Below are 25,232 nucleotides of genomic sequence, written 5' to 3' on the forward strand. Positions count from 1 at the left end.
AGATTATTACATCTTATAATCCTAACTGACTCAGGAAACATGGTAGAAATTCGAATTTATTATGCCTGAACTCAGAATGATAAAATACATATTTTAGTAAAGTTGGTTTTAACATTCTGTGTTTGAAAATACCACTTTTAGAAAGTAGGTATTTTCTTGCCTAACTATCCAAGCCAGCCTTTGCTACGTTGTGTATTCCTTGTCTGGAGTTTGAGTGACAGGGGCTGGGGGATTCCAGGAGACAGGGTGAGTCAGCACAAGGCTGAATAGAGAGATCTGCATGCAGATAGGAGGAAGGAGTTGCACCTGGGACCTGAATAGGGCTGTGCATTCCCTCCACAATGCTGGCTCCAGCTCCTGTGGTGTGTCTGATGTCCCTGGCCTACACTGTGAAAGGAAAGAAGGAGTCCACAAAGTGCTCCAGGACTTACCAGAACTGGTTTGGACTAGACAGAGGCCTCCAGAGAACAAAGAGAATCTGAGTATAAATATGAGGACCCAGACCCCAAGACTTTAGATCACCTCTGGAAACAAGACAAACCTTTTGCCAAGGAGAAGAACCAAGGAATCTGCGGGAGTTTGGACTGCCCCTCTGCCAGTGTGCTGTTTGCTGGGTTGGTCTTCAGTAGTTTCTTTATTGCCAAGTAAAGGACTAGGAACTTTGACAGAACTTTCATCATCTTGTAGAATATTGCGCCAAGGGCTTGAACTTGTGCTTGCCTCCTGCTGAAGTCTCAGGGACAAAAGACTTCACTACCAGCTCCCCTCTGAATTTCCTTGCTGGGAATTCTATCTGCAGAATCTTGCATGTTGCTGGGAGCTGGAGACACGACGCATCGAGAAAAATCGTGTCACAGTCGCAGCTGTTGCCATCGCATCGCCGGAGAAGCGTGTTGCCGTCGCAGAAGTTGCAGCCGCATCACCAGAGAAGCGTGCCTTCATCAAAGCTGTTACCCGTCAAATCGCCGGAGAAGCGGGTCGCAGGGCCTGTCGTGGCTCCAAAGCTTCAGAGTTCTCCGTGTGGTTGCTGGGCATGCTCGCATCGTCTTCACATCGTTGCATCAAGGGTGCCATCTTATCGCATCGCACCGGATCGTCGCATCGCATCACGGCGCCATCTTGCCACATCGCAACCGGAACGCATCACGAAAATCTACGCATCACCTCCTCTCCATTAAGGAACAAGACGCATCCCCTACTCTGTGCATGCATTGAGGCTCGATGCATCGTCTCCCCCGAAGCAAGGAACCAAAGCATCTCCAGCCCTGCGAACCTTTTGGTTGTTTTACGTTACACATCCAGGTACTTTTGTGAGCAATTTGTCGCATTCACACCAACTTGAATTAAGTAACTTCTACCATCTTTAAGCCAATTTTAAGTACAGTTTTGTGGATTTTTGTCGTTTGTGGTCTTGTGTTAAGTCTATATAAAGAATACTTATTTTTATAAAAACCTGTGTGGTGTCCATCTGTAGTGTTTTCACTGTATTACTATGTATATTCACAAATGCTTAACACACTGCCTCTGAGATAAGCCTGTCTGCTCGTGCCAAGCTACCAAGGGGGTGAGCAGGGGTTATCCAGTAACATAACATAACATGTGTATTTGTAAAGCGCACGTTCACCCGGAGGTATCTTGGCGCTGAATAACAGCTGTTTCTTGTTACCCAACTCAATGGTACCTATTTTATCAACCTCAGATGGATGAAAGGCTGAGTGGACCCACCGGGATTGGAACCTGTGACAATGAGGTCGAACACAGGCCCATACCGTGGAAGCATTAGTCCACTGAGCCACCAGACTCGGCTCGAATAGTGAAATCCCCTTTCCCTGTCCTAGAAGCAAGGGTCCCTATTTGGTCAAAGGTGTATACCATTGCCAACTAGAAACCCCCAGTACTAACACTCCATGTTCTAACATTTCCAGTAGATTGCCTGAGGACCAGACTTCATGGGCTTAACTCTTCCCATTCAGCAGATGTCCGGCATACAACAACTGCATGTCATGTGGGTTATTGCTTGCTGCTGCAGTTAAATACCACTTTAGCTGCCAGACTGAAAACGTCTACTAGCATAAACACGCCCGTTGTCGTCAGCAGTAAAGGTCAGGTTATTGGATTGGCTCCCTTTACCAAAGCCCCGTTAGTCTGCTCCCATAGCCACTGTGCTCAACATTCCTGTCCTGCACTTCCCTCATCGACAACATTTGCGAGCCACTATTGGTTGCCTGTCTGTATCTGTGTTGACATATTAATATGTTACAGGTAGGAACTCTGATCCTTAGAGATTTACCTTATTAACCTATATTACAGTTTCAGTAGATTGATACTACACTATTTACACCCTCTAGTTCTAAATCCAGAATTGGCAGTGCAATTTGTAGTTAACAGTTTAAAAGTGAACTTGTGCATTTGACACTGTGGAGCAGATATTCCAGAGTGCAACTTTCTTCTGACTTTGAAGAACAGAGTTGTATTATATAAATTGTTGTGCATTCAGCTTTTAAGTACATTTCATTGGCTCGAATGTGTTGACAGCCTTCTGAGCTGTTATGCCTTTCATTCATTGTGATGCTAATTAGTATAATTTTTTAATTACTGAAAGTTGACTAACTATTGCTTTAATATGGCTATTTTGGCATGCAGGTGCCACTGGGCTTTTGCAGTAAGTGCTTAGTTCGGTGATCAGTTTTGCATGGCTGTGATGGAGCATATTTCATCTGCAGTCATGCATTGTTTTATTTTTTGTGCTTCAGACAGGCTGCATTTAAATTGCCACTCACATTTTGGTGCAGGTTAAAAACATGGCACATGAAAAACATGAAGTGAGGCCTATTCACTTCAGTCTGAAAATGATTTTGCTGAATTTACATGTGTTTTTTTTTTTGCAATGTAGAGAAAAAGTGGCCTTTTTACCTTTGAGGATTAATTAAATGTGTTTCTCTCTTCCCAGCTCATCCCTTGCCAATCTAAATTTATTATTCCTGTCTTAATAGACTTTGACTTGTTGCATATTTTGATAAACATTTTCAGTTAATAACACCTCTTTTTATAATGTGTGTGAATTAATAATGCACTTGGGAAACATAATGGACTGATTTACATGAAATTAATATTATCTTTGTGTTTGTTTTATTTTTGGGGCCTACACAAAACATGGCTGCCTGTGAATCCATCAAGGCTATGACTTGCAATTTAATGAGAAGGGAGCATGCGCAGACTGTGGCAGCTTTCCTCATGACAAAAAGTCAAGGACAACCTGAACTCTACATTTTTGTAATTCTGCCAATGTACCAGTTAGTTAAAAGTGTCCATCTACTGCGCTGAGAAGGAAGGAAGGATGAATTAGATTGAAACATTTTTCCTAGTAAATGTTGCAAATGTTTATAAATGTAGTTATTCATGTATGCTTCTTTTGTTAAGACTAGTGAAGTCAGGTTTTTAGAATGAGTCAGGGAAGTGTGACCTCATGCATCATGACTGACCAATCACGTAAAGGTTTTACTGAAAAATGTTACATCTTTGTGTACTCTGCCAATAATTATGGTATAAATACTGTCCTCTCTGGATGGAGGCTGCCACTTCTTCTTTTTCTCAGCTCAGCTGGCTTCTATGGGTTAGGTACGAGAAACGTCCCGGGAGATTGCTGAAGGGCGGGCTTGCGTCCGAGGAGTGTTAGGGGGAGGTTTCTTGCTTCCACGTCATATCTTGGCACTTCATGCCACATTCCTTTGAGGCCTGTGAAGGGCGGGCTGCTTTCCTCTTTAGACACAGACAGACAGAGAGTGCAGTGGATCAGGATAGGATTAGATGCTAAACTTTAAGTTTATGTTTTGACTAATTAATTAGGTCTGAAAAGATTTATTTGATTTATGCATTTATTTCTCTTAATAGCATATTTTTGCAAACTATTTAAGTACTGATTAGCTTTGCAAGACTATTTTTCTTAGAAACTCTTTAAGACTTTTGCGCCACATTTTTCATAACTACATGTAATGCTTATATGCAGACTGTAATGTGTTCTGTATTATTGATATTTTTCCTGTTTTCCAAATTCTGTAACCTAATTGATATTTTACTAATGAATAAAGGGTCAGAGAAAAACTTAACTTTTGACTAGAAAATAAAACCCTTTAAAATACTCAACAACTCTCTTTATTGGCTTACAATAATAATTGTATTTTGACTGTTCATCTTTATTTAAAGTCTCCTGAAGGTAATACATGGTGTGAAGGGCCCAACACCTTTTGAGCGGTAAATTAGAGGTAGCATGGAGGTTTTGCATTGAGAAACTACCAGAAGAAATTACCGCTCTCCATCAGTTTTTGGTAGCAGAGGATGGTCATTATTGATTAGTTTGGTGATTAGTAATTATTGATTTCACCATCAACTACTCAACTAATGGATCATTGACCTTAAGAGGGAAATAAAATAATTGCCCAAGTTAGATAAATGTCCAAGTCCTGATTCCTGACTCCAATGCTCAGAACCTGAAGACTGGCAAAGCAGTACTGGCAGGTGATGCAAGAAGTGGTGTGAGTATCAATAGGGTTGTGAAATGTTGTTAATATGCTAGCATGTTTTTTGAAGTGTTGAAAATATTAAGTTTTTTATTGTAGGTGATATTTTGCTCATTTTGAATTGATGGTGTTATTGATTATATTGGTAATTTCATAGGACATACTTTTTTGGTTATTGATTACATGTTTTAACTCTTCATGTTAAGTTAGTGTCTTGTTCTATGTTGTCTGGAACACGCAGGTATGCACACCTGTGGAATCCCGGGAAGGAATAGCGGGTGGTAAATGGAAGCCACACTGCACTGAGGTTACTCGCCTGTTGGAATAACACTGAGAAGCTAGGTAGGGCTGGCAGTGTTAAATTAGGGACTATTTTCTGTGTGAGTGATTGATAGCAAAGAGTTCGCTGGTGAAACTTTGGTCTGATATCACCTAGAAAGGGTCACACTAAAGGAGTAGCAGGTTCTTCTGAGCTTGAGTGACAGCAAAAGGGTTCGCTGGTGAAACTTTGGACTAAGATATATCCTGAAGGATAAGTCCAAAGGAGTAGCAGGTTCTTCTGAGCTTGAGTGACAGCAAAAGGGTTCGCTGGTGAAACTTTGGACTAAGATATATCCTGAAGGATAAGTCCAAAGGAGTAGCAGGTTCTTCTGAGCTTGAGTGAAAGGTAAGCGGAAGGGATTTACCTGTAGTGTTTGAAGAGTAAACGGAAAGTCTTACTTTGTGAAGGGTAAGCGGAATGTGTTACTTGCAGTGAATAAATCTATCCTTTATTTAGCACAACAGACAGAGTAGCGAATGTATTTATGTTGTTACTAACAGAGTTATTGATTAAGAGAAATATTGAAGTAAGATTTTGTGGAGGGTCAGTGGTAGGAGTAAAACTGACTAAAATTGAGACTGACAGCTTTGGAGAAAATAAATTGCATTGAACTATTGCAAAAATTAAACTGTTTGAAGGTTTAAAGAAGCTGTTAGGAGGTAAAGTGAAAAATTCGTTTTTTATTGGTGATGCTCCTGAAGGAACACCTGTGCATTTTATGTCTACCAATTTGGGACAAAACACATGTATGTGGGTTCACCAATGGTGCAAGATTACTGAAAAAGAGGGTGCTTTGAGCTTTCCAAAAGATGGTACTTTTGAATTGAAAACCATTGACAAATTAAGGGAAGTGTTATGTGAAATAAAGACACCATCTAAAGCTGCACAATATGAGGCCGTAAGCATGTGGGAAAAGACAGCAAGAGAGAAAGCAAGTGAGGATAAAAAGGTAAAGCACCAGATGCAGGAGAATGGAATTAATGATGACAAAGAGCTTCAAATAAATAATGATTCAGGGGATGAAATAATGGATGCATTGATAACTGAGTGCCCACCACTTTATGTGGTTCCCATGAAAAAGACTGAAAATAGTGCACCAGTAAATACTACAGGGGCTACTGCTTCTGTTGAACAGAGAGAAATACAGACTGAGAGAAATGTGCAGACATTTTATATTGAACCATTACCTGTTGATTCAGTACTGACAGTGATACCTCCAGGTGTTACTGCTTCAAATGTGCCTGATTTAGTTCAAGAATTGCAAACTGCAGATGCAAAGATAATGCCTAGAAAAATTATGACTGTCCCAATTAATATGGTCCCTACTGACAAAGTTCAAGGAGCTGCAGAATCAGTGATTTTGCCAGGGTTTATGTCAGGAACTCAGAATTCACAGATTGAACAGAAATTACCCCAAGCACTGAAAGAGGAGGGAAAAATGGTATTTACAACATCTTCAGCCCAGAATAAAATTAATATATTTGAAAATGGGATTTTTCAAACCTGCTTTGATGAAGCAGCAGTGATTAAAATATAGAGAACATGGGAGAACATAACAACACAGGCCCTGAAAAAGAGAAACAGCTTAGTGTTTTAAATTCAACATGTGAACATGAAGAAATTAACTGTCCCTGCTGTTTAAATAATGAAAATGTGAACCAGTGTCAAGAAAAAGAATTAATTTCCCTGAGTAAGGAAACAGCTACATGTGCATTAATTACACATAATGGACTGACAGATTTGGCTCAAAAATATGAAACTGATGTTTCAGGAAGTTTTCCATTTCAGAAAAGTTTTAGGGTACACATGGATGATGAAGCAAATGAGAAAATGTGTTCTTCAGGAATGCATTTGCACATTGCAGAAATAAAATATATTTTCAAATGCAATAGGTTGGAGAAATTAGGAGACAAGTGGGCAAGAAAACATGAGAAGAAAAAGAAACCACCAGACCTAGCAAGGAAACTGGATAAGGAAAAGAAGCCACCAGATATAATTGAGAAAAATAATAAGCAGAATGAGGGAGAAGCTTTTGCTTACTCATTGAGAGAAATGGTGGGAGAAGTGCATGTTCCTATGCCACAGAATAAAAGTGAACTTGCAGCATTTCTGAACACATTCCCACAATTGAGAGACAGAATTGTGCTGTGGTACCCACAAGTTGATGGATTTGATGACTTTTTAAAAGAGTTGTGCATTATTTTGGAAATGTTATTTTACATTGCCATGCAGACTAAATTGTGGTTTGAATCTAAAGTTGTTCAAGGGCCAAGTGAAGAGACAATGAAAAGGGTTTGCATGAATGCACCATCATTTTCTGTTGTTATGGAGGAAAATATAGCAGTGATTATTTTCCTGAAGGGCAGAGTGCCAGCAAAGGATGTTGATTGGGTACAGATTAAAAGAGCACAGGATGGAAGTAAAGGTGTTTTGGTTAGTGCAAATTCAGGTATGGATGTTGTACTGCTGGCAAATGTGTCCTTTTGCCATCTTTATAACAGATTTGAGCATTGGAAGAAGAAAACTAAATTTAAACATGATGCACAAAAACATGGAGAAATGCAGGTGCAAATTATGCCAGTTAAGCAAATGCAAATGTCAGTTCAGAAACAGGTACCAATGGCAGAAATTTTTCAAGCACAGATGGTCCCACAAAATATGGAAAATGCTAAAATTAATTTTAATAAGTTGCCCAGAGTAAATGTGAATTATTTCCAGAGACAAAAACAGAACCCAGTTAAACAGGTTGCTTTGTTTGCAAATAAGAGTTTTAACACTCACAATTCTGAATTTACCAATTCCATTGTGAAGGTAGTGGAAAGTCCAGATTCAGTTGCAGGAGTTTTAAAGAAAGAAATTACAAACAAAGTTTTAGAAGAATGTGCACCAAAAATAGGCCCATTTGAGGAAAACTGCAAAACTGTTGTCTGTGACTCAGGCCTAGCAGGAAAACAATTATTTTGCAAATTAAGCAGCACAGATTACTGTACACCAGATAATGCTATTTTTCAGATTCCTGATGAGGATGTACATTTTAAAATGGCGCAACAAGAGACAGTTGTAGCATTGTTTTCAGAAAAGACTGTTGAAAAATTACCTTCTGCTTTGGAAAAAATAATAAACACAGAAATAAGAGAGTTCACAGAGAAGGATGCCAGGCTAATAAAATGTGCTGAACATGTCTTATTAAAATTTGAACCAGATCACATGTGTTCAGGAACACAATCAGTTGCAGGAATTTTACCAATAAAAGGATTTTTGATGGAATTGATTAGAAGTTTATGTAACTTTCTGATCACAGGTTCACAGAAACCAAATAAAAGGAACAGAATAGTGCAGGAGATTAAAAGCATATTTTTTCCATGTTGTCCTGTGGTACCGAATCCAGCCAATATATTTTTTCACATTCCATGTGGTGAAGAATGGCTTATTTTTATTGATTTTTGCCAAGCTCATGTCACAGTGCCATTGCATGAGAATAGTCAGGAGTACTGTCAAAAAGAAGATGAATGTCTGGGACACAAAATTGGAAAGGGAGGTAGAAAGGTGTCACCAGAGAGGGTGGAAATAATTTCCAAGATGAATTCACCTCAAATTCAGAAAGAAGTCAGGAAATTTTTGGGAATGGTTAGCTGTTGTAGAGAGTGGTTACTAAACCTTTCCCTAGTGGCTAAGCCTTTACTGAGGCTGACACACTCAGGTGTGTCTGATCCGCTTCCATTGGACAACAACTGCACAAAAGCATTCCTAGAGTTGAAAGAGAAAAAATGGCGCGCCCCAGCACTAGGAATGAAAGTTTATTTGAAAGAAAATACACTAATTTGCAGTGAGAGGGAGGGCTGCGCTCTCTCATTACTTATTCAAAAAGATGAATGTTTTCAAAGGTCTGTGATGTATTGCCCAATGGCCTTTGACCCTAACTTCACAGAAATGTCAGCAAATGAATTGGATTATGATGAAACTGAAAATGAGTGTCTCAATATCCTGAAAATATGCATAAAGCCAAATTCAGACTTTAAGGCTGAACGTCTGAGTCAGCCCAACAATGTCCTTTTTGTAGATGGCCCAAGTTTGAAAGGTGACACATTAAAAGCAGCACATGCTGTGCTCCTTATACATGATGTTGTCAAAGCTTCATGGCTTTTAGTAATTACCCCAGCCCAAAATTCGAAATTGATTGCCCTTACCATAACATGCAGTATATCTGCTCAATTGGGAGTCACTGTAGTCATGGGAGAGAGAAATGCTAATTCAGTTGGACAAATTTGTGTTCTGTTAGCATGTACATTCTATGGAATCTTCACAGTTAAATTTAAAGAGGCTCAAGAAAATGTTTTTGAAGCAGCACAACAGGGTTGTATCAGAACTGTTTTTGAGAAAAATGACAACTGCAAAGTGGCAAATGTGTTATTGCAAAGACTGATGCCCAGGTATAGATTGCCAGTTTCTCTGAAATCAGATCATAATGTGGTCTCAAAGATAATGAGTGCCGAACAACAGATTGGACAAGAAATGGATTGTAGCCATCTGCCTGAAGTGTCACGCATAATAAAGCAACACAATGGCAGCACAGAGTTACCTTTTGCAAAAGACTGTGTTTCAGCAACACTAAAGTGGCTTGAAAATGCATATGCAAATGCACTTGTGGAAAACACTGAGGAGAACACTAGCCATTGCTGTGTAGGTCTGGTTGATGTACAGCGTGCAGTTTCTCACCAGATTGCAGCTGCTACACAAGATCTGCATAATGGATGGTGCAACGGTTTTGATCTGAGAGATGCTGTGGTGAAACATCTGAATCTGATCAAAGTGAAAATAAGAGTGAAAGGCCTTGGTTGAAAAAGTGCAAAGGATTGATGGTGCTCTGCCAGAGTTTCTCAGCACCTAAGTAGTCTAATTTGCATGGAAAAAGTACAGAATGCCACACTTTATGAGCCATTCTGATGGCAAGCTGATGACACAGAGCAAAGAAATGCTGAAACTGTCATGTTGAATTCCTTTTTTATTATTTTAGTTTCTTATTTTAAAGAAGACTAACTGTTCCAAAAAGCTACTTACAGAACTCTGCACTAAAACAATTGAACTTGGCTATATATGATCTGATTACAGACCAAACTTGTGTTTGCCTTAGAAATAGAAGTAACATTGTTATATGCTCAGCTTTTGCAATTTAAAAGAAAAAAAAAAAAAAATACTGTCACTTGTGAAATTAAATATGTGTGATGAATTATAAATCATTTTATTATGATTTGAATTATCAGAAGGGTGGATTTGATGGAGCAGATTTCATCTGCAGTCATGCATTGTTTTATTTTTTGTGCTTCAGACAGGCTGCATTTAAATTGCCACGCACATTTTGGTGCAGGTTAAAAACATGGCACATGAAAAACATGAAGTGAGGCCTATTCACTTCAGTCTGAAAATGCTTTTGCTGAATTTACATGTGGTTTTTTTTTGCAATGTAGAGAAAAAGTGGCCTTTTTACCTTTGAGGATTAATTAAATGTGTTTCTCTCTTCCCAGCTCATCCCTTGCCAATCTAAATTTATTATTCCTGTCTTAATAGACTTTGACTTGTTGCATATTTTGATAAACATTTTCAGTTAATAACACCTCTTTTTATAATGTGTGTGAATTAATAATGCACTTGGGAAACATAATGGACTGATTTACATGAAATTAATATTATCTTTGTGTTTGTTTTATTTTTGGGGCCTACACAAAACATGGCTGCCTGTGAATCCATCAAGGCTATGACTTGCAATTTAATGAGAAGGGAGCATGCGCAGACTGTGGCAGCTTTCCTCATGACAAAAAGTCAAGGACAACCTGAACTCTACATTTTTGTAATTCTGCCAATGTACCAGTTAGTTAAAAGTGTCCATCTACTGCGCTGAGAAGGAAGGAAGGATGAATTAGATTGAAACATTTTTCCTAGTAAATGTTGCAAATGTTTATAAATGTAGTTATTCATGTATGCTTCTTTTGTTAAGACTAGTGAAGTCAGGTTTTTAGAATGAGTCAGGGAAGTGTGACCTCATGCATCATGACTGACCAATCACGTAAAGGTTTTACTGAAAAATGTTACATCTTTGTGTACTCTGCCAATAATTATGGTATAAATACTGTCCTCTCTGGATGGGGGCTGCCACTTCTTCTTTTTCTCAGCTCAGCTGGCTTCTATGGGTTAGGTACGAGAAACGTCCCGGGAGATTGCTGAAGGGCGGGCTTGCGTCCGAGGAGTGTCAGGGGGAGGTTTCTTGCTTCCACGTCATATCTTGGCACTTCATGCCACATTCCTTTGAGGCCTGTGAAGGGCGGGCTGCTTTCCTCTTTAGACACAGACAGACAGAGAGTGCAATGGATCAGGATAGGATTAGATGCTAAACTTTAAGTTTATGTTTTGACTAATTAATTAGGTCTGAAAAGATTTATTTGATTTATGCATTTATTTCTCTTAATAGCATATTTTTGCAAACTATTTAGGTACTGATTAGCTTTGCAAGACTATTTTTCTTAGAAACTCTTTAAGACTTTTGCGCCACATTTTTCATAACTACATGTAATGCTTATATGCAGACTGTAATGTGTTCTGTATTATTGATATTTTTCCTGTTTTCCAAATTCTGTAACCTAATTGATATTTTACTAATGAATAAAGGGTCAGAGAAAAACTTAACTTTTGACTAGAAAATAAAACCCTTTAAAATACTCAACAACTCTCTTTATTGGCTTACAATAATAATTGTATTTTGGCTGTTCATCTTTATTTAAAGTCTCCTGAAGGTAATACATAGTGTGAAGGGCCCAACACCTTTTGAGCGGTAAATTAGAGGTAGCATGGAGGTTTTGCATTGAGAAACTACCAGAAGAAATTACCGCTCTCCATCAGCTGTATGCACTTAGTTTGGTGACTGAGTGCCAGCACTTTCCTCTCACTTCGTAATCAGGAGTGTCATGTATAATATGTTGTGGTGAACTCCTAAATATTACTCGGCCAGGCTTTGGGTACCTTAATGTTACTAAATGTGATGTCCAGTAAATAGCTATGTCTAAAACCATCAGTTTTATTTTCTGTGGTGCACATGCTGCAAATGCAAATTTCGCTACACACAATACCACATAATTACTAACCAAATAATTCCACGGCAGATCCTGCCACATAATTCCACTACACAAATCCACTCCACACCACACAATTCCACCACATACAATTTCACAACTAACAGTTCCTCTCAAACCCTTCCACTCCACACCACATGCATCCACTCTACTACAAACCAAAATACATGGGTAAAAAACATTATCATTTACAAAGCCGATAGCTCTAACTCTCACAAATGCGAGACCTATTGCATTGCAAATGCTTGTTTGTCAATGGGATCCCCTAATGTAGTGCACATGGATGGCTGGTAATTAGAAATGCGGGCCTGTTAGCCCGGGCTCACTTATTTCTAATATGGTCCAAGTAGTTGGCTCTACACATTTTTATCTTACATCCAGGCAATGTACTGCTTGCCAGTTGATACATCAAAAGAGGTACAGGCCCATGGAAAGGGAAGCAGGTAGGTCCCGTAAATTCATGGTCTACTATGGATATCATGATGACACGTCGGTGATGTGGTATAAAAGGATCTGGGACATTAGCTCCCCTTTTGACTTTTCCTAGCGGAATGGCATTCAAATATATATTTTTCTGACATGATGTTTGAGTACATTGAATATCAATAGAACATTCATTGGTTGTCTTGTGTCACACCCATGCAGGTACGACAGTCCATTTTCTCTCATCATCCATGCGTTGGACCACACCTGGTCCAAATTTATATTTTTCTAAAAAAAAGTATTTAAACGTCCTGTTTTCTTTTGAGATTCATTCATGATGAAAACATATGTTTAATTCCAAAAATGTATTGTCCGAAGTCACTATTTAGGAATTCGTGAATATATGAGAATATTATGAAGATTTAGAGAAAAATAAATTCCATTGTAGGCGCATTTACCTATTGTCCCGAACGTTTGCGGCGCTGCATACTGTGTCACTCCCAAAATGTCAACTTCACCAGAATTCCATCATCACCCATGCAGTCCTAGTTTTTATTCATACACAGACTGTCTGGCTTTGCATTATCATTCAGGTACTGAGTCCTAATTTCCCCTAGTTGATTTATGTCTTTTAGGAGCAATTAGCTGGGCTGTGACATTTTGTTATGTGTTAATCCTTTTCTGAGAGTCCTCTCTATGTCACATGCTTTTCTGTTTTCTTAGTTTCCTTTACAGTTCGCAGTGACTTTGTTGGGTTTTTGAAGAGGTTAGTTTTCATCAGGGGCTCATCCAGGTGTGAGATATGTCTTTCTCTTCCTGCATGTATCACTTGCCAGTTTTCACACATGTCTGAATTTACTTTCAGATTGGATATCACACGCACATGTGCATGCTTGTTTCTTTTTCCACACCAGGGACACTTCAGCATGACACTTATTAGGTTGTAATGTGTCACACCAACTAAGGGTATTTGGCTTACTTGGAACCCTTTTCAGTTTTTACAACAAGCGCACTATTCCTAGTGTGCATGCTACTTCGCTTTTTCCTATCTACACTCCTCCTTTTACTTTCTCCAATTGGGACATATTCCCTTTATCTAATGAGCATGGATCTTTCTCATTTCCCACCTAAAGAAATGTGAGTTGGGTTCCCTTTCATGAAAACTGGCGCCTGATTATTTCTAGTTTGGTGAGAACTCCTTTTAGACTTTCACCACTTCCTCAGTTAAAATTGTTACTGAGCTAGGACTGACTCCTTGTTACCTTTCCATATAGGTGACTACTTTTTGGTTTCTCCTGCTGAAGACCCAGTGGATTCATCCAGTTCAGGAGACAAAACGTAATCTTGATTTACGCCCACCCCTGAAATTCTTTGTTGGATACTTATACTCTGATGCTTTAATTGCTCAACTAAATAATCCAAGGGGTTTGGGTGATTTGTGTATATTTTGTACATTCTGTAAATAATGATTTTTTATGTCACTTTTGTTGTAATGGCTCACGGATAATCACTTCTTCACTGCGCTGTCACTTGGAGCACCTTTTTGGATTTGTGTATACAAGATGATCAGTCTTATAGGTTTTATATCTATGATTCAAAATACAAAATGGAAATATCTGCAATGTGGTTGTAAGAATTCTTTTTCAGCTAAAAGGTAACTGACTTAGACTACAGGTTAATAGAATATCCATGTCCTTTTTAGAAAAACATTCTGTTTTCAATTTTCTCTCCAGGTAGAACACTTTGTATGAGTGAAAAACCCATAGTCATATAAACATACAACACTTCAAAAGGTATGTACAGCATAATTGGCAGGAGACAGAAACTGATAAAGCATCAAATGTGGCATGTGCTCACATCTGGTACAAAGGTCCTGCTTTAACCTTAATCTCTACATCCAAAGACAACACTATAATAATTATAAAGTAAAAACATAAGCTCTGGCACTGAAGTGAACTTCCTTGTGTGCAAATGTGCTCACTGTGAAAGAACAAAATGCAGTCACTCAATGTGAAGTTAACCAGTGGCTGAAGTAGGCTGCCCCATTGCCCTATGCTGTAGGGTGCGGAAGCAAAATGTGAATGACACAACAACACAGCAATGGATGAAGAGAGGTGGCTGAAAGGCCCTTTAAGTAAGTATATAATTCTTATAATTTTAGTAAAATTAAATTATCTTGGCTAAAGTCATACCTAAAATTAGAGCAAGGACGCATTTTGTGCTAATAATATCACTAAATGCTCAACAAGCCCTTTCTGTAATTTTGCTTAACTTTTGGGGCATTTCATGTCATTTCTACTCCAGAGTTGATGTATTCAGTATTTAAGGGGCGCACCAGATATCGCTCACCAGTAACTTTGCAAATGATCTGGCCAAGGAGCCTGAGTGAAGCATCTGGTGAAGGATGCTCTTAGATCGGTAATACTTGTTTATCACCATCACAGATTGTGTTCATATTGTCTTTGGTCAGTCTGAACTCTTGCTTAAACCTGCCCCAGACACCCGAAATGGCTCACACAAGGCACCTCAGTCTAGGTAGGCAACGATACACAATGTTTCTGCAGTATAAAGAATTTTCTGTATATCAAAAGCATATTGGTTTATTCATATTTCAGAGTACTCTGATTCCTACACAGCTATAACCACTTCTTGTCACATTTCCAATTACTACAGAAGTTCAGTCATCCAAACATAAACACTCTGGATCGTGGTCCCTTCATCTGGAACTTGTCACAAGTCCCTCTGCTGAAACGTATGGTGTTTGCTTTGGATCAACAGAGACCACGGGAGGTTGTGGAGCAAACTATTCTGGAGTTCGAAACAAGTATGCTCCCAAAGCTGGGTGATTTTCGCAGAAGTGAGTACAGAAAATTACAACTGGAATACATTGTAGGTGTAAAACGTATGGGGGTTGCAAAGTTTTTATTAGGTGAGATACTTTCCTACCCATTGTCTGCAGTTCTTCTTGTCTTTCGCTTCATTTATGAGCTGGTATCATTTTGCACGCTGGTGATATTTCCATCCTTGTTGCATGTGCCATTTTCTCTCAATTTAAGTATGAAACTGCCTTCCTAGCAACTTTGGGAAGTCATCCATGTCAAAATTGCAGATTCCTATATAGGACACCTCCTGTAGCGCATAGCATGGTGCAAAATGAATATGACAAATATAAGAATGAATGTAATATGAACCCTTTATGGGGGTCTGTAATTTTGACATGAATGGTTGCCCATAGATGTTGCTGGCTTTTGTCCTAAAAAAGGAGCTGTAAAGAGTCACGGCATGAAATCATTGGATTTTAACTTGAAATCCCACATGCAGAAATGTTTCAAAGGCATGGGTGATAAATGAGTGTTCACAGAATTGACATGACATTTATGAGGAAAAAAAAACGTAATAACTTCTCTGAACCCTTAGTAGAATACAGATTCATATGGCTGAGGCACTCCTGTTTGATTAAACTGTGTAGACCCAACTATTCAAAAGCTTTTTTACACAGTACTTATTTTGGTGGGAACATTTTGAAGTTGTTCACAGAGGAACAAGAACAACTGTAAGGTGGCCCTTATTTCAAGTTTGAACAGGGAAAAAGATTTTACAAATTAATAATGCCTTGAAAATTGTCCATCATTTTCATATCGTTTGCATCTGATTAGCTCCCGTATTTTGTAATGCGACACAATCGTGAACTAGGAGAAAGTATGAAGCTATAATGAGCAGGGCCGAATAGGAAATGTTGCCTAGTGGATGCAGCTGCCACCTTTAGAATCTAGGGGCTCAGGCTCGAATCCCGCCGTGGGTCTTGGCTCAACATCACGTGATTCTGGGCAAATCAGTTCATCAGTCTTCCTGTGCCTAAAAAATTGTGAAATGTATTTGTGTAATCCACACTTGATGGTCACAATCTTGTTGTCTCCCCCTACCCCCCTTCCCAAGAAATGTCTAAGGCCTCCAAGCTAAAGTTTTGCTATATAAATACCAATAAATACATAGCCCTGGCAAACAATATTCAAACCGGCCCCACATTTACAGAAGGCCATGGATAGAAAAGGACCATAGGGGCACCATAGCAGTCCATAATGGTCTAAAAGCAGTCTGCAGCTGATTGTTAAAATGTCAGCATCGACATTCCAGCCCTGACAATGATCAAGTGGTCCATGCTGGACCTTTCAATTCTAAGATCATCTCTGAGTGAAGAATTCGGATAAGCGTTTTGGGATCTGTAGTGATCAAGTCCATGCAGGTTCAGGTGATTCAAAGAGGTTTTATTGAAGATGGTACTAGGTGACTGCGAGACCCCACCAGGAGCAACCAACAGGAAGCTCAGCCCAGTTAACTATGTCTCATTTGACTCACAACATCTAAAGGCATGTCATCACTGTAGGATTCTATAGGCAGGGCATGCATAACATTGAAGTCAGGATATAACAGGATCACCCAGAACTAATGGTCAACAATGCAAAGCTGTATTTGGAGAGACGGGAACACTGGAAAAAGATGAAACGTTTTGCTAAGCTGGAGGCTTATATTTACCTATAGGCCTCCATCACTGAAGGTATTCTGAAGTCAAAGAAGGACATTGCATTGCTACCATAAGATGTTTCCTGTACTAGGACCACAAAGGGTATTCTCCTGACGATGGATCTACCACAAAACAGAGCTGCTTTGCAAAGTCAATCTGTAACTTCATTGCCCGCAGCATCATGTATTTAAAGTAGGAAACTCTATTTGAAAAGAAGGGGACCCCTACTACTAATGAAATCACTAATTGTAGGGAATAATTTAAACTCTATTTTGTAAACCAGACATTAGTGAGCTATAATTAATAAGCCAACAAACCCAAGGAAACCATACACATAAATACTATGACATGTGACAAGAACTAATCAAAACTCAAATTGCTTTTTGTATATAAATCAGATGTTTTTATATTTTTATTGTAAATTATTATCTTTATATCTGTTAAACATTTCTTATATATAAATATACATATATTTCATTAAAAGATCAAATGTCAAAAATATGCAGTTACCACAAATATGTGAAGACATACTGAAACATAAGAAAAAACAAACAAAATTAAATGAACAGCACAAATGACAATGATGTTAAACAGGGCTATTGGAGTAAGCAAAGCGGTGGATGGGAACTCTTAAAGTAGGAAACGAAAGTATTCAAGTCCAGGTATGGTCAAATCATTTACTTAAAATTGACCCTTTTAATAGGTCTTAGTGGCTGTATACCATTATACTAAAGCTATCCATTGTTATATGATGTTACCTACGGGTACATACCCTTCATTGTAATTTAGATATAATGTATATCATTATGGTTATTCTTCAACCACTAATATCTGACCTCTTTTTACAGTCTGGTAAGATTTAGAATCGTGGTCAATATCAAGTGTAGTTTATCAAGAGACAACTTAGGATAGTACTGAGCACTTAGTGATGTGTTGGGGATATGTTTTTCTTTGTTATAGAATTGTACCTCCATCCCCCTAAAGTGTATCTTTAATGCCTATGAGTTTTGTAAATACAATGGTCACTGACTAGCAAATACAGAGGTCATATACTAGGCATTGTTATGTGTGGGTGAAGATAAAGGAGAGACACTCAAGAGGAAAAGGAATGCACAACCATCCAGTGGATAATTTACTATCAAGGCAGATGGACTTTCCGGGTTGTGATACATGCTCTCTTGTTTACAACAATACTTTTTATTGAAGATATTTTACGGTTATCCTTAACATGTACTTTCACTATGGCCATGTGTGCTATTATTTAGAGTTCACTGTGCATGTACTATAGCAAGATAATAATCTACTTCATGGAGGCGGAGCTTGCCTGTGCCCAAGATGGCCGCTTAGCTTGATAGCTTAGTGGAGCCATCGAAATATCCTCCAGTGATCCGACATGGGTGCTTACTTTTTGTCCTGAATTCTACAAACGCCCGTCCTGGAAGGTGTTGGGCGCAAGATGTGCCATTTTCGGAGCCCTACGCCTGCTGCTGTGCCCTGCTGCCGTGGTGGATCGCGACGCTCCTGCTCTGGGCAATAAGCCCTGACCTAGAGTGACGTGGAGGCGGCGCCTCGACTGCTGGCGCCTTGCTCACCAAACCATCCCATCCCCTTAAGTCCAAGGGTTGCTGCAGGGGCAAGGCGTACCATCGCTGCCCTGGGAGCGACTGTGAAGCAGCTGCGACCGGCGCTGCTGTTGGGTGCGCAGCACTTGGCACCTGACGCTGATAACAGGAGACCTTGCATGCTCCGCCCGGAGCCTGGGGATCTGGCTGTGAGCTGCTCCACCATTGCTACCCACACTCACGGGGGCTCAACACTACTCCCCCTGCTGCTGTTCCAAGTGGGGAGAAATGCTGGCTTGAGGCTTTATTGGACTCCCGGACGCTGCTGCACTGAAGTCCCTGCTGATGTTGAGGTCTGATGGCTGCGCGGCTTACCGCCTGATTGTGCCCGACAACGGTGGTGCAGCCTGGTGAGATTTGCTGGACCCTGCTGTGCCCAGACAGGTGAGGACCTGTGCATGCTGCTGTGGCAGTTGAGTTGCGCATCGGAGGATTTGGAGCGGCCTGAAGGATTTGCGGTGGGGCTCTGTGTGCGAGACTGTACTGGTGCGCTGACCCAGCGGTGTTCAGTTGTAGCAGTGCCCCAACTCATGCTGCCCCAATCCTGGTTAGTGCAGCCACTCATACAGTCTAGCTGGCCTTGAGCGCAGACCAGGGCGTTCCATGGCTCTTCACATACCTTGGACATACCTGATGCACTCCTGTGATCCACTGGGGCTGCTGTAGCGAGGAGGGAGCCGGATCCCTCGTTGGTGCCCTGGGTGGGCTGCGAGTTCATCTCCTGAGGGACCTGAGGATGGCCGCACCGCTTGCCAACTAAGTGGAAATGCACAATTCGTCCGCTTGAGTCAGTGGGGGTGCCGTAGTTCCCAGTTGCTGCACCTTAATGGGGAGAGTGGACAAATCCCAACCCAAACTCACCTTCGACCAACGCAAATCAAGAGTGCAAGATGACGCACCTGAGGATGGGGACACCACGCAAGACGCATTGCAAGCTGTGGCTGATGGTGCTATTTGCTGGAGGCCATGGAAAAGAACTTGCAGAGCATCTTATCGATCCATGGCAATAAACTGGATTGCCTGTTCTTTCGCATGGACAGAGTGACTGAGTGGATGGATAAGCAGGTAGAAAGACTGGATATGGCCGAATGAAGGGTCACAGAGGTCGTGGAGGCCCAGACAGACCTGGACGCAGAACAGAAGCAAATGGGCAAGGCGCTACAAGTCCTGCACGACAAGGTGGAGGACCTGGAGGCAAGGTCTCGCCGCAGTAATCTTCGCATCATGGGCCTGCCGGAGATGACTCAGGTCAGAAACATGGAACTCTTCGTTGAAAAACTCCTTATGACAGTGCTAGGAAGTGAGAATTTCTCCCCCATGTTCATGTCGGAAAGAGCACACCACTCGCTGGGCCCGCGCCCTACCCCTGGAGCTCCCCCGTGGCCCATCATCGCCAAATTGCTGAATTTTAGGGACAGGGATGTGGCATTAAAGGTGGCCTGTGAGAAACACACTTTGCAGTTCGAGGGCTCGACGATGTCTTTATTTCCAGATTTCAAGGTCGGCGTTCAGGAGGCGCATCGGCAATTCGCACCATTGAAACGACAGTTGCGGGACCAAAACCTATACTATGCATTGTTCTACCCAGCAAGACTTTGCGTAAATCGTCAAGGCAAATCGCGGATTTTTATGGACTCAAAGACGCTACAAAAAGCCCTGAAGGAGTGGTCCAAGGAAAAACAGACGGACTCGGAGCGAAGCACCTTGGAAGGAGCAACAGGGGACAGTCATGATGACCAGGACTGAGGACTCGGCTGATTGGGATACAGATAAGATGGTGTTTGGTGTGAATGATTGGGGGGTTCACAGGACTCTAGCAGGGGACATGGCCCTGGTGGTCCACTAGCATTGAACCAGTTAACGGGTAATTGTTGTTGGGGGTGTTAGGCCCCAGTATCAAACGCAGACAGGGCAGTCATGATTCGCATGTTCTTCATCAGTTATAGCAAGATATCATTGGGACAGGGTAGACACAATTATATACTTGCATGATGCACCGTTTATTTCATGTTGACAGACGGCGTGGAGTGGTTTCTCCAACCTACTGGGCGAGCAACATCTTCCTCCATGTGAAGCACACTATTGGGGACTAGTTCTGTTTACAACGTTTTTCATTTCAGGTAACTTAATTGAGCATTTTGAGAGTCAGCGGGTGATGCTCCGTGGTAATCTGCCATGATGCTGGAGCCTACTTCTGTTATCTAATTGCTGTGGTGTTGGATGGGAGGGGAACAAACTGTGTGTGCACAGTTGTGAAATGCATGCCGTGGGTGGGGGGAGGATTTTACAGAGACCAGAGCTGTTTGTTTTTATATATATATGCACTGGATTGCCTTGACACTCTGCTGTGGGAAGGGGCTTGGATTGATTGTAACACTTATGGCCCCAAATTTGCCAACCCTTCTTTTTTTGTAAAGTTGTTAGAGAGCATGAGTCGCTATGGCACAGTTCCCTTACTATCGGGGGGAGACTTTAACTGCGTGCTTGACCCCACTTTAGACAGGTCAGGTAGGCCACTTAGACATCCAACCACCACTGCCCGGTCTATTATGTCTACCATGACCCAACTAGACTTATACGATATGTGGAGCACACGATCACAGGGCCCGGGAGGCTACACGCACTATTCAGCCTATCATAACCTCCACACTAGGATTGATTATTTCTTTCTTTCAAGGAATTGGCTCACACAGATCCGTGACTGCGAGGTTCTGCCTTGCACGCTGTTGGATCATGCCCCCATACAGATTGATTTGGAAACCCCGCATGCAGTTGTACTTCCCTTTACTTGGAGGTTCCCCCATATTCCTTATTAGACCCCGCCTTTAAGGCGGAACTGACTGAGAAAATAGAGACATTTTTGAATGTTCATGTAGGTTCAGTCGACTCTTTTACCATGGTGTGCGAAAATGTAACGGTTTACATTAATGGTATGGCCATGGTCAAAGACTCTGGAGTACTCCGCACAATCCGCCAATGCCTTACAGACCTTGAATCCACATTAGCCACCCTAGAGCAACAATTACTAGTAGGGGCGGATGACAGTGTTACACAAGAATTATACCATACCCTGGAAGAGTATAATTCGACTGTGCATACTGAGTTACGACACCTAGGCAAATATGTAACAGCCCGCGTATATGGGGAGGGTGATCATCCGGGGTCGGTACTAGCTTCCCTGTTAAAAACTAGAAGAAAAAAGTTCAATGTTACAGCTCTGCATGATGCTGAGGGGGTACCACTAACGGATCCTCTCAACATAGCCAACAGATTTAGCCAATATTATGCATCCCTGTATAGCTTGGAGGGCTGTTGCACTGATGAAGCTATCTTAGATTACCTCACGCATATTAAATTACCTTGTCTACTGAATGGACATAGGGAATATCTTATGCGCATGCTGGAAGTAGACTAAATAACCACAGCACTGGCTGGAATGAAAGCTAATAGTGCACCTGGGGTAGATCGCCTTACTGTCTCTTTCTACAAAGAGTTCAGTGTCCTGCTGATCCCGCACCTACAGGCCCTGTTCAAGGAGATAATTGAAATGGGCATACTCCCTCCTACTATGCGGGAAGCACTGATCGTTGCTATCCTAAAACCTGAGAAACCCCCGACTGCTTGCAGCTCCTATAGGCGGCTATCGCTCCTCAATGTCTATACTAAAATGTATGCAAAGGTTTAGCGAACAGATTATCTCCCCTAGTGCTGCTGCTGATATCACCAGAACAAGCTGGCTTTGTTCCTGGGAGAAACCTCACTTACAATCTCAGAAGCTTATTTGGGGCCATACAATATACTCAACAGGACACTCCTGCTGTGGCGGTCTTCCTTGACATGGAGAAGGCGTTTGGTTTGGTAGAGTGGAAATTTATGAAGCATGATTGACCAGAAGGGGATTAGTGAGCATCTATTTGCAAATGCTGGGAGTTCTTTATAATTTGCTTACAGCTAGAATAAAAATTGGGGATCTGGTCACGGACCCTATTTATATCACTAGAAGTATGAGACAAGGGTGCCCGCTATCCCCACTGTTATATGCCTTGGTGGCCGAACCCCTTGCTTGTGCGATGAGGGAATATCATAGCTATAGGGGCATACGATTTCCGACATACAATCTGATTATATCCACCTATGCAGACAACACTTTATTATAAGTCAGAAACCCCGATCAGAATCTCTTGACGGTGCTACGCGAGGCAATTCTGTTTGGGACCAGGTCAAGTTTCAAGGTGAATTGGAATAAATCACTTATCTTCCCACTCAAGACAGAGACAGTCCAATTCGCACCAGACTTCCCCTTAGGTTGGATGACGGACCCAGTCAGGTACTTGGGCATCAAGGTGCACACTGATTCGGAGGAGGTTTTTAAAGAACATTTCAGGACAATGATCTCCAAACTGGAAGATGACGTGAACAGGTGGATACAATTACCCCTGTCCCTTATGGGTAGAATCTCTATTATGAAAATGGTGGTGTTACCACAGTTTTATTCCTATTCACCAACATCCCTATTGTCCTACCGATTTCCTTCTTTCGAGTGCTGACATCTCTGATGGTTCGTTTAGCTTGGGCTGGGAAGCACGCTAGAGTCAGGTGGGAAATACTCAAGCTCCCATACCGCATGGGCGGACTGGGAATGCTGGATCTAGAGTTGTATTACAGGGCTGCGCAGGGTGCTCATGCTCATCACTGGATACACGGTCCCAGTATGCCCCACATTTCCAGATAGAAGAGGTGGTTGCACCTGGCTACGTTGCCGGTGCTGCTGTTCAAGCCTCAGGATGGTAGAACAGGGATCTAGACTCGAATAATGTGACAACCCACACCTGTTATAACCTTCTGAAATTACAATCTGGTGCTGTACTCTATTCCCCTATGACACCGTTAGACTGGTGTTACAGGTTGCCCCCGTGTAGGGAAAAAGGGGTGGCTCAGGCTATGAAAGCGATAAACATTTACACAATAGGGGAGCTGTTTGATGAAGGCAAAGTAGTACGTCAACTACACTAACCCAATTCCAATTTCACAGGGTAAGACATGCACTAAGAGACATATTGGGTCCTGAGCTGGAGGAGCCGGCGGAGATGGCGCCTCTCACATATGTGATTAAAGCGGCTTCAAGAATTTATAACATAGCTCAGGGCTATAGGGCTAACCACTACACGAAGGCTTGTTTTGCCTGGCAAACAGACCTGAACCGAGTACTGGATGACTCGACGTGCTGTGAAAACACGAAATGAGTATCATTAAAGGGACGTCATAGGCTGATACTTTTAAAGTTTTTAAATAGGGTATATTATACGCCAGAGAGACTACACGGGTACGGATTGCGGGACTCTGCTGCTTGCGAACCCTGTGGAGCAGACCCTGCAGATGTCTACAATCTGGCCTGGTTATGCCCTCGGATAGCGTCTTTCTGGGTATTGATTTTTATGACACTTGGCGAAATCACTGACACTCCCATTGACCCTATGCTTGCTCTTTTGGGCTATTCCAAACACTTACCTAAGGGACTCAGGCGTCTGGTAGATATGGGGCTTTCCTATGGCATGATGTAGAGTTGCGATTTGCTGGTCCCACGGCCTGACCCCACCCTATTGGATTGGACTTACGACATGACTTACGGCAGTACGCAAACTGAGCACGATAGCGAGTTATTACCTCCCAGCAATCGACCTAAAAACTTCTGGGGGCATTACCTAGCTTAATTGACCACTAAGACAAACAGCACACATCGTACCGACTCTCTAGAAGCATAATACGAATGTAGATGCTGCAGGATATGGGGCCTGGTGCTGCCTGGAAGGTGGCACCTGGCTTAAGGGCCCTATACTGAGACAGTAATCAAGTAGTAGGGAGGAGGAGTTGAGGTCCATTCAGTTCCCCATTCTAGAATCAATTAATCAAAAAAGGAGAATGGACACTTGTAACTATAGGACCATTGGCTATAATGGATCACCCTCATAAACACTGGTTGTTATATGCGGTGTATATTTCTTCTCCGCCCCACACTCAGCGTTATGGCATAGTCATCGGGTGTCCAATTAACGTGCTATATGCCAGCCTTATCCAAGGCAACCTCTGGTCTCGATAGCAGTGTCTAGAGATTCGAAAGACACCTCCAAAGGGAAGGTGAAGTGCCAACAGGAAAAATAGTGCAAACAAAAATTTTTTACTTAAAAAACAATATCTCTCCGACATAAGAAACTTTTATATAAAAGGAGATGTATTGTTGTTAAAAATAAATCGGATATGATGGTCAATCGAGTAACTAGATTGCCCTCTATCTCTCAGTAAACGGTCGACATGTTTCAGCTCTTTATGGCCCAGCCGGGTCTATAGAGCATTCGTCAGGACAAATACAACAACAATAATGTACTCATACAACTTGTGGAGGTTTCGATACGGTGTGCGTATTTAGTCAACACTCGTTTAGAACGGTATTTAGGTTCCTGAAATAGAAAATACAAAACACAAAAACACAGAGAGAATTTTTCATCTCTAATGTTATTCGATCAGAGGTTTCTTCATATAGCAATTTCTAATCTGTATTCAGATTTACAGAACAGCAGTATGCACCTAATTTTGGGCAGTAACAACAAGAGAAAGAAAGACAGCAGTGACAATGAGGACGTATGAGGTCTATACTTGTGCAGACATGATATGTAGAGCGATCGTTTTGAAGTTGAGCGTTAATTTGTT

At 41.4% G+C, this 25,232-nt stretch overlaps 1 protein-coding gene across 1 annotated transcript in view; it reads left to right on the forward strand.

Annotated features, from left to right (window-relative positions):
- Nucleotides 1–25,232, forward strand: part of LOC144826298 (hydroxylysine kinase-like) — a 650,942-nt gene that overhangs the window by 307,886 nt on the left and 317,824 nt on the right. Inside the window, exon 3 of the mRNA XM_078684643.1 lies at nucleotides 15,057–15,240. Within this exon, the coding sequence (XP_078540769.1) occupies nucleotides 15,057–15,240 (184 nt within the window). The remainder of the gene's footprint in view (nucleotides 1–15,056; nucleotides 15,241–25,232) is intronic.

Source organism: Lissotriton helveticus, chromosome 3_2 (assembly GCF_964261635.1).
Source record: "Lissotriton helveticus chromosome 3_2, aLisHel1.1, whole genome shotgun sequence".
NCBI classification, from domain to species: domain Eukaryota; kingdom Metazoa; phylum Chordata; class Amphibia; order Caudata; family Salamandridae; genus Lissotriton; species Lissotriton helveticus.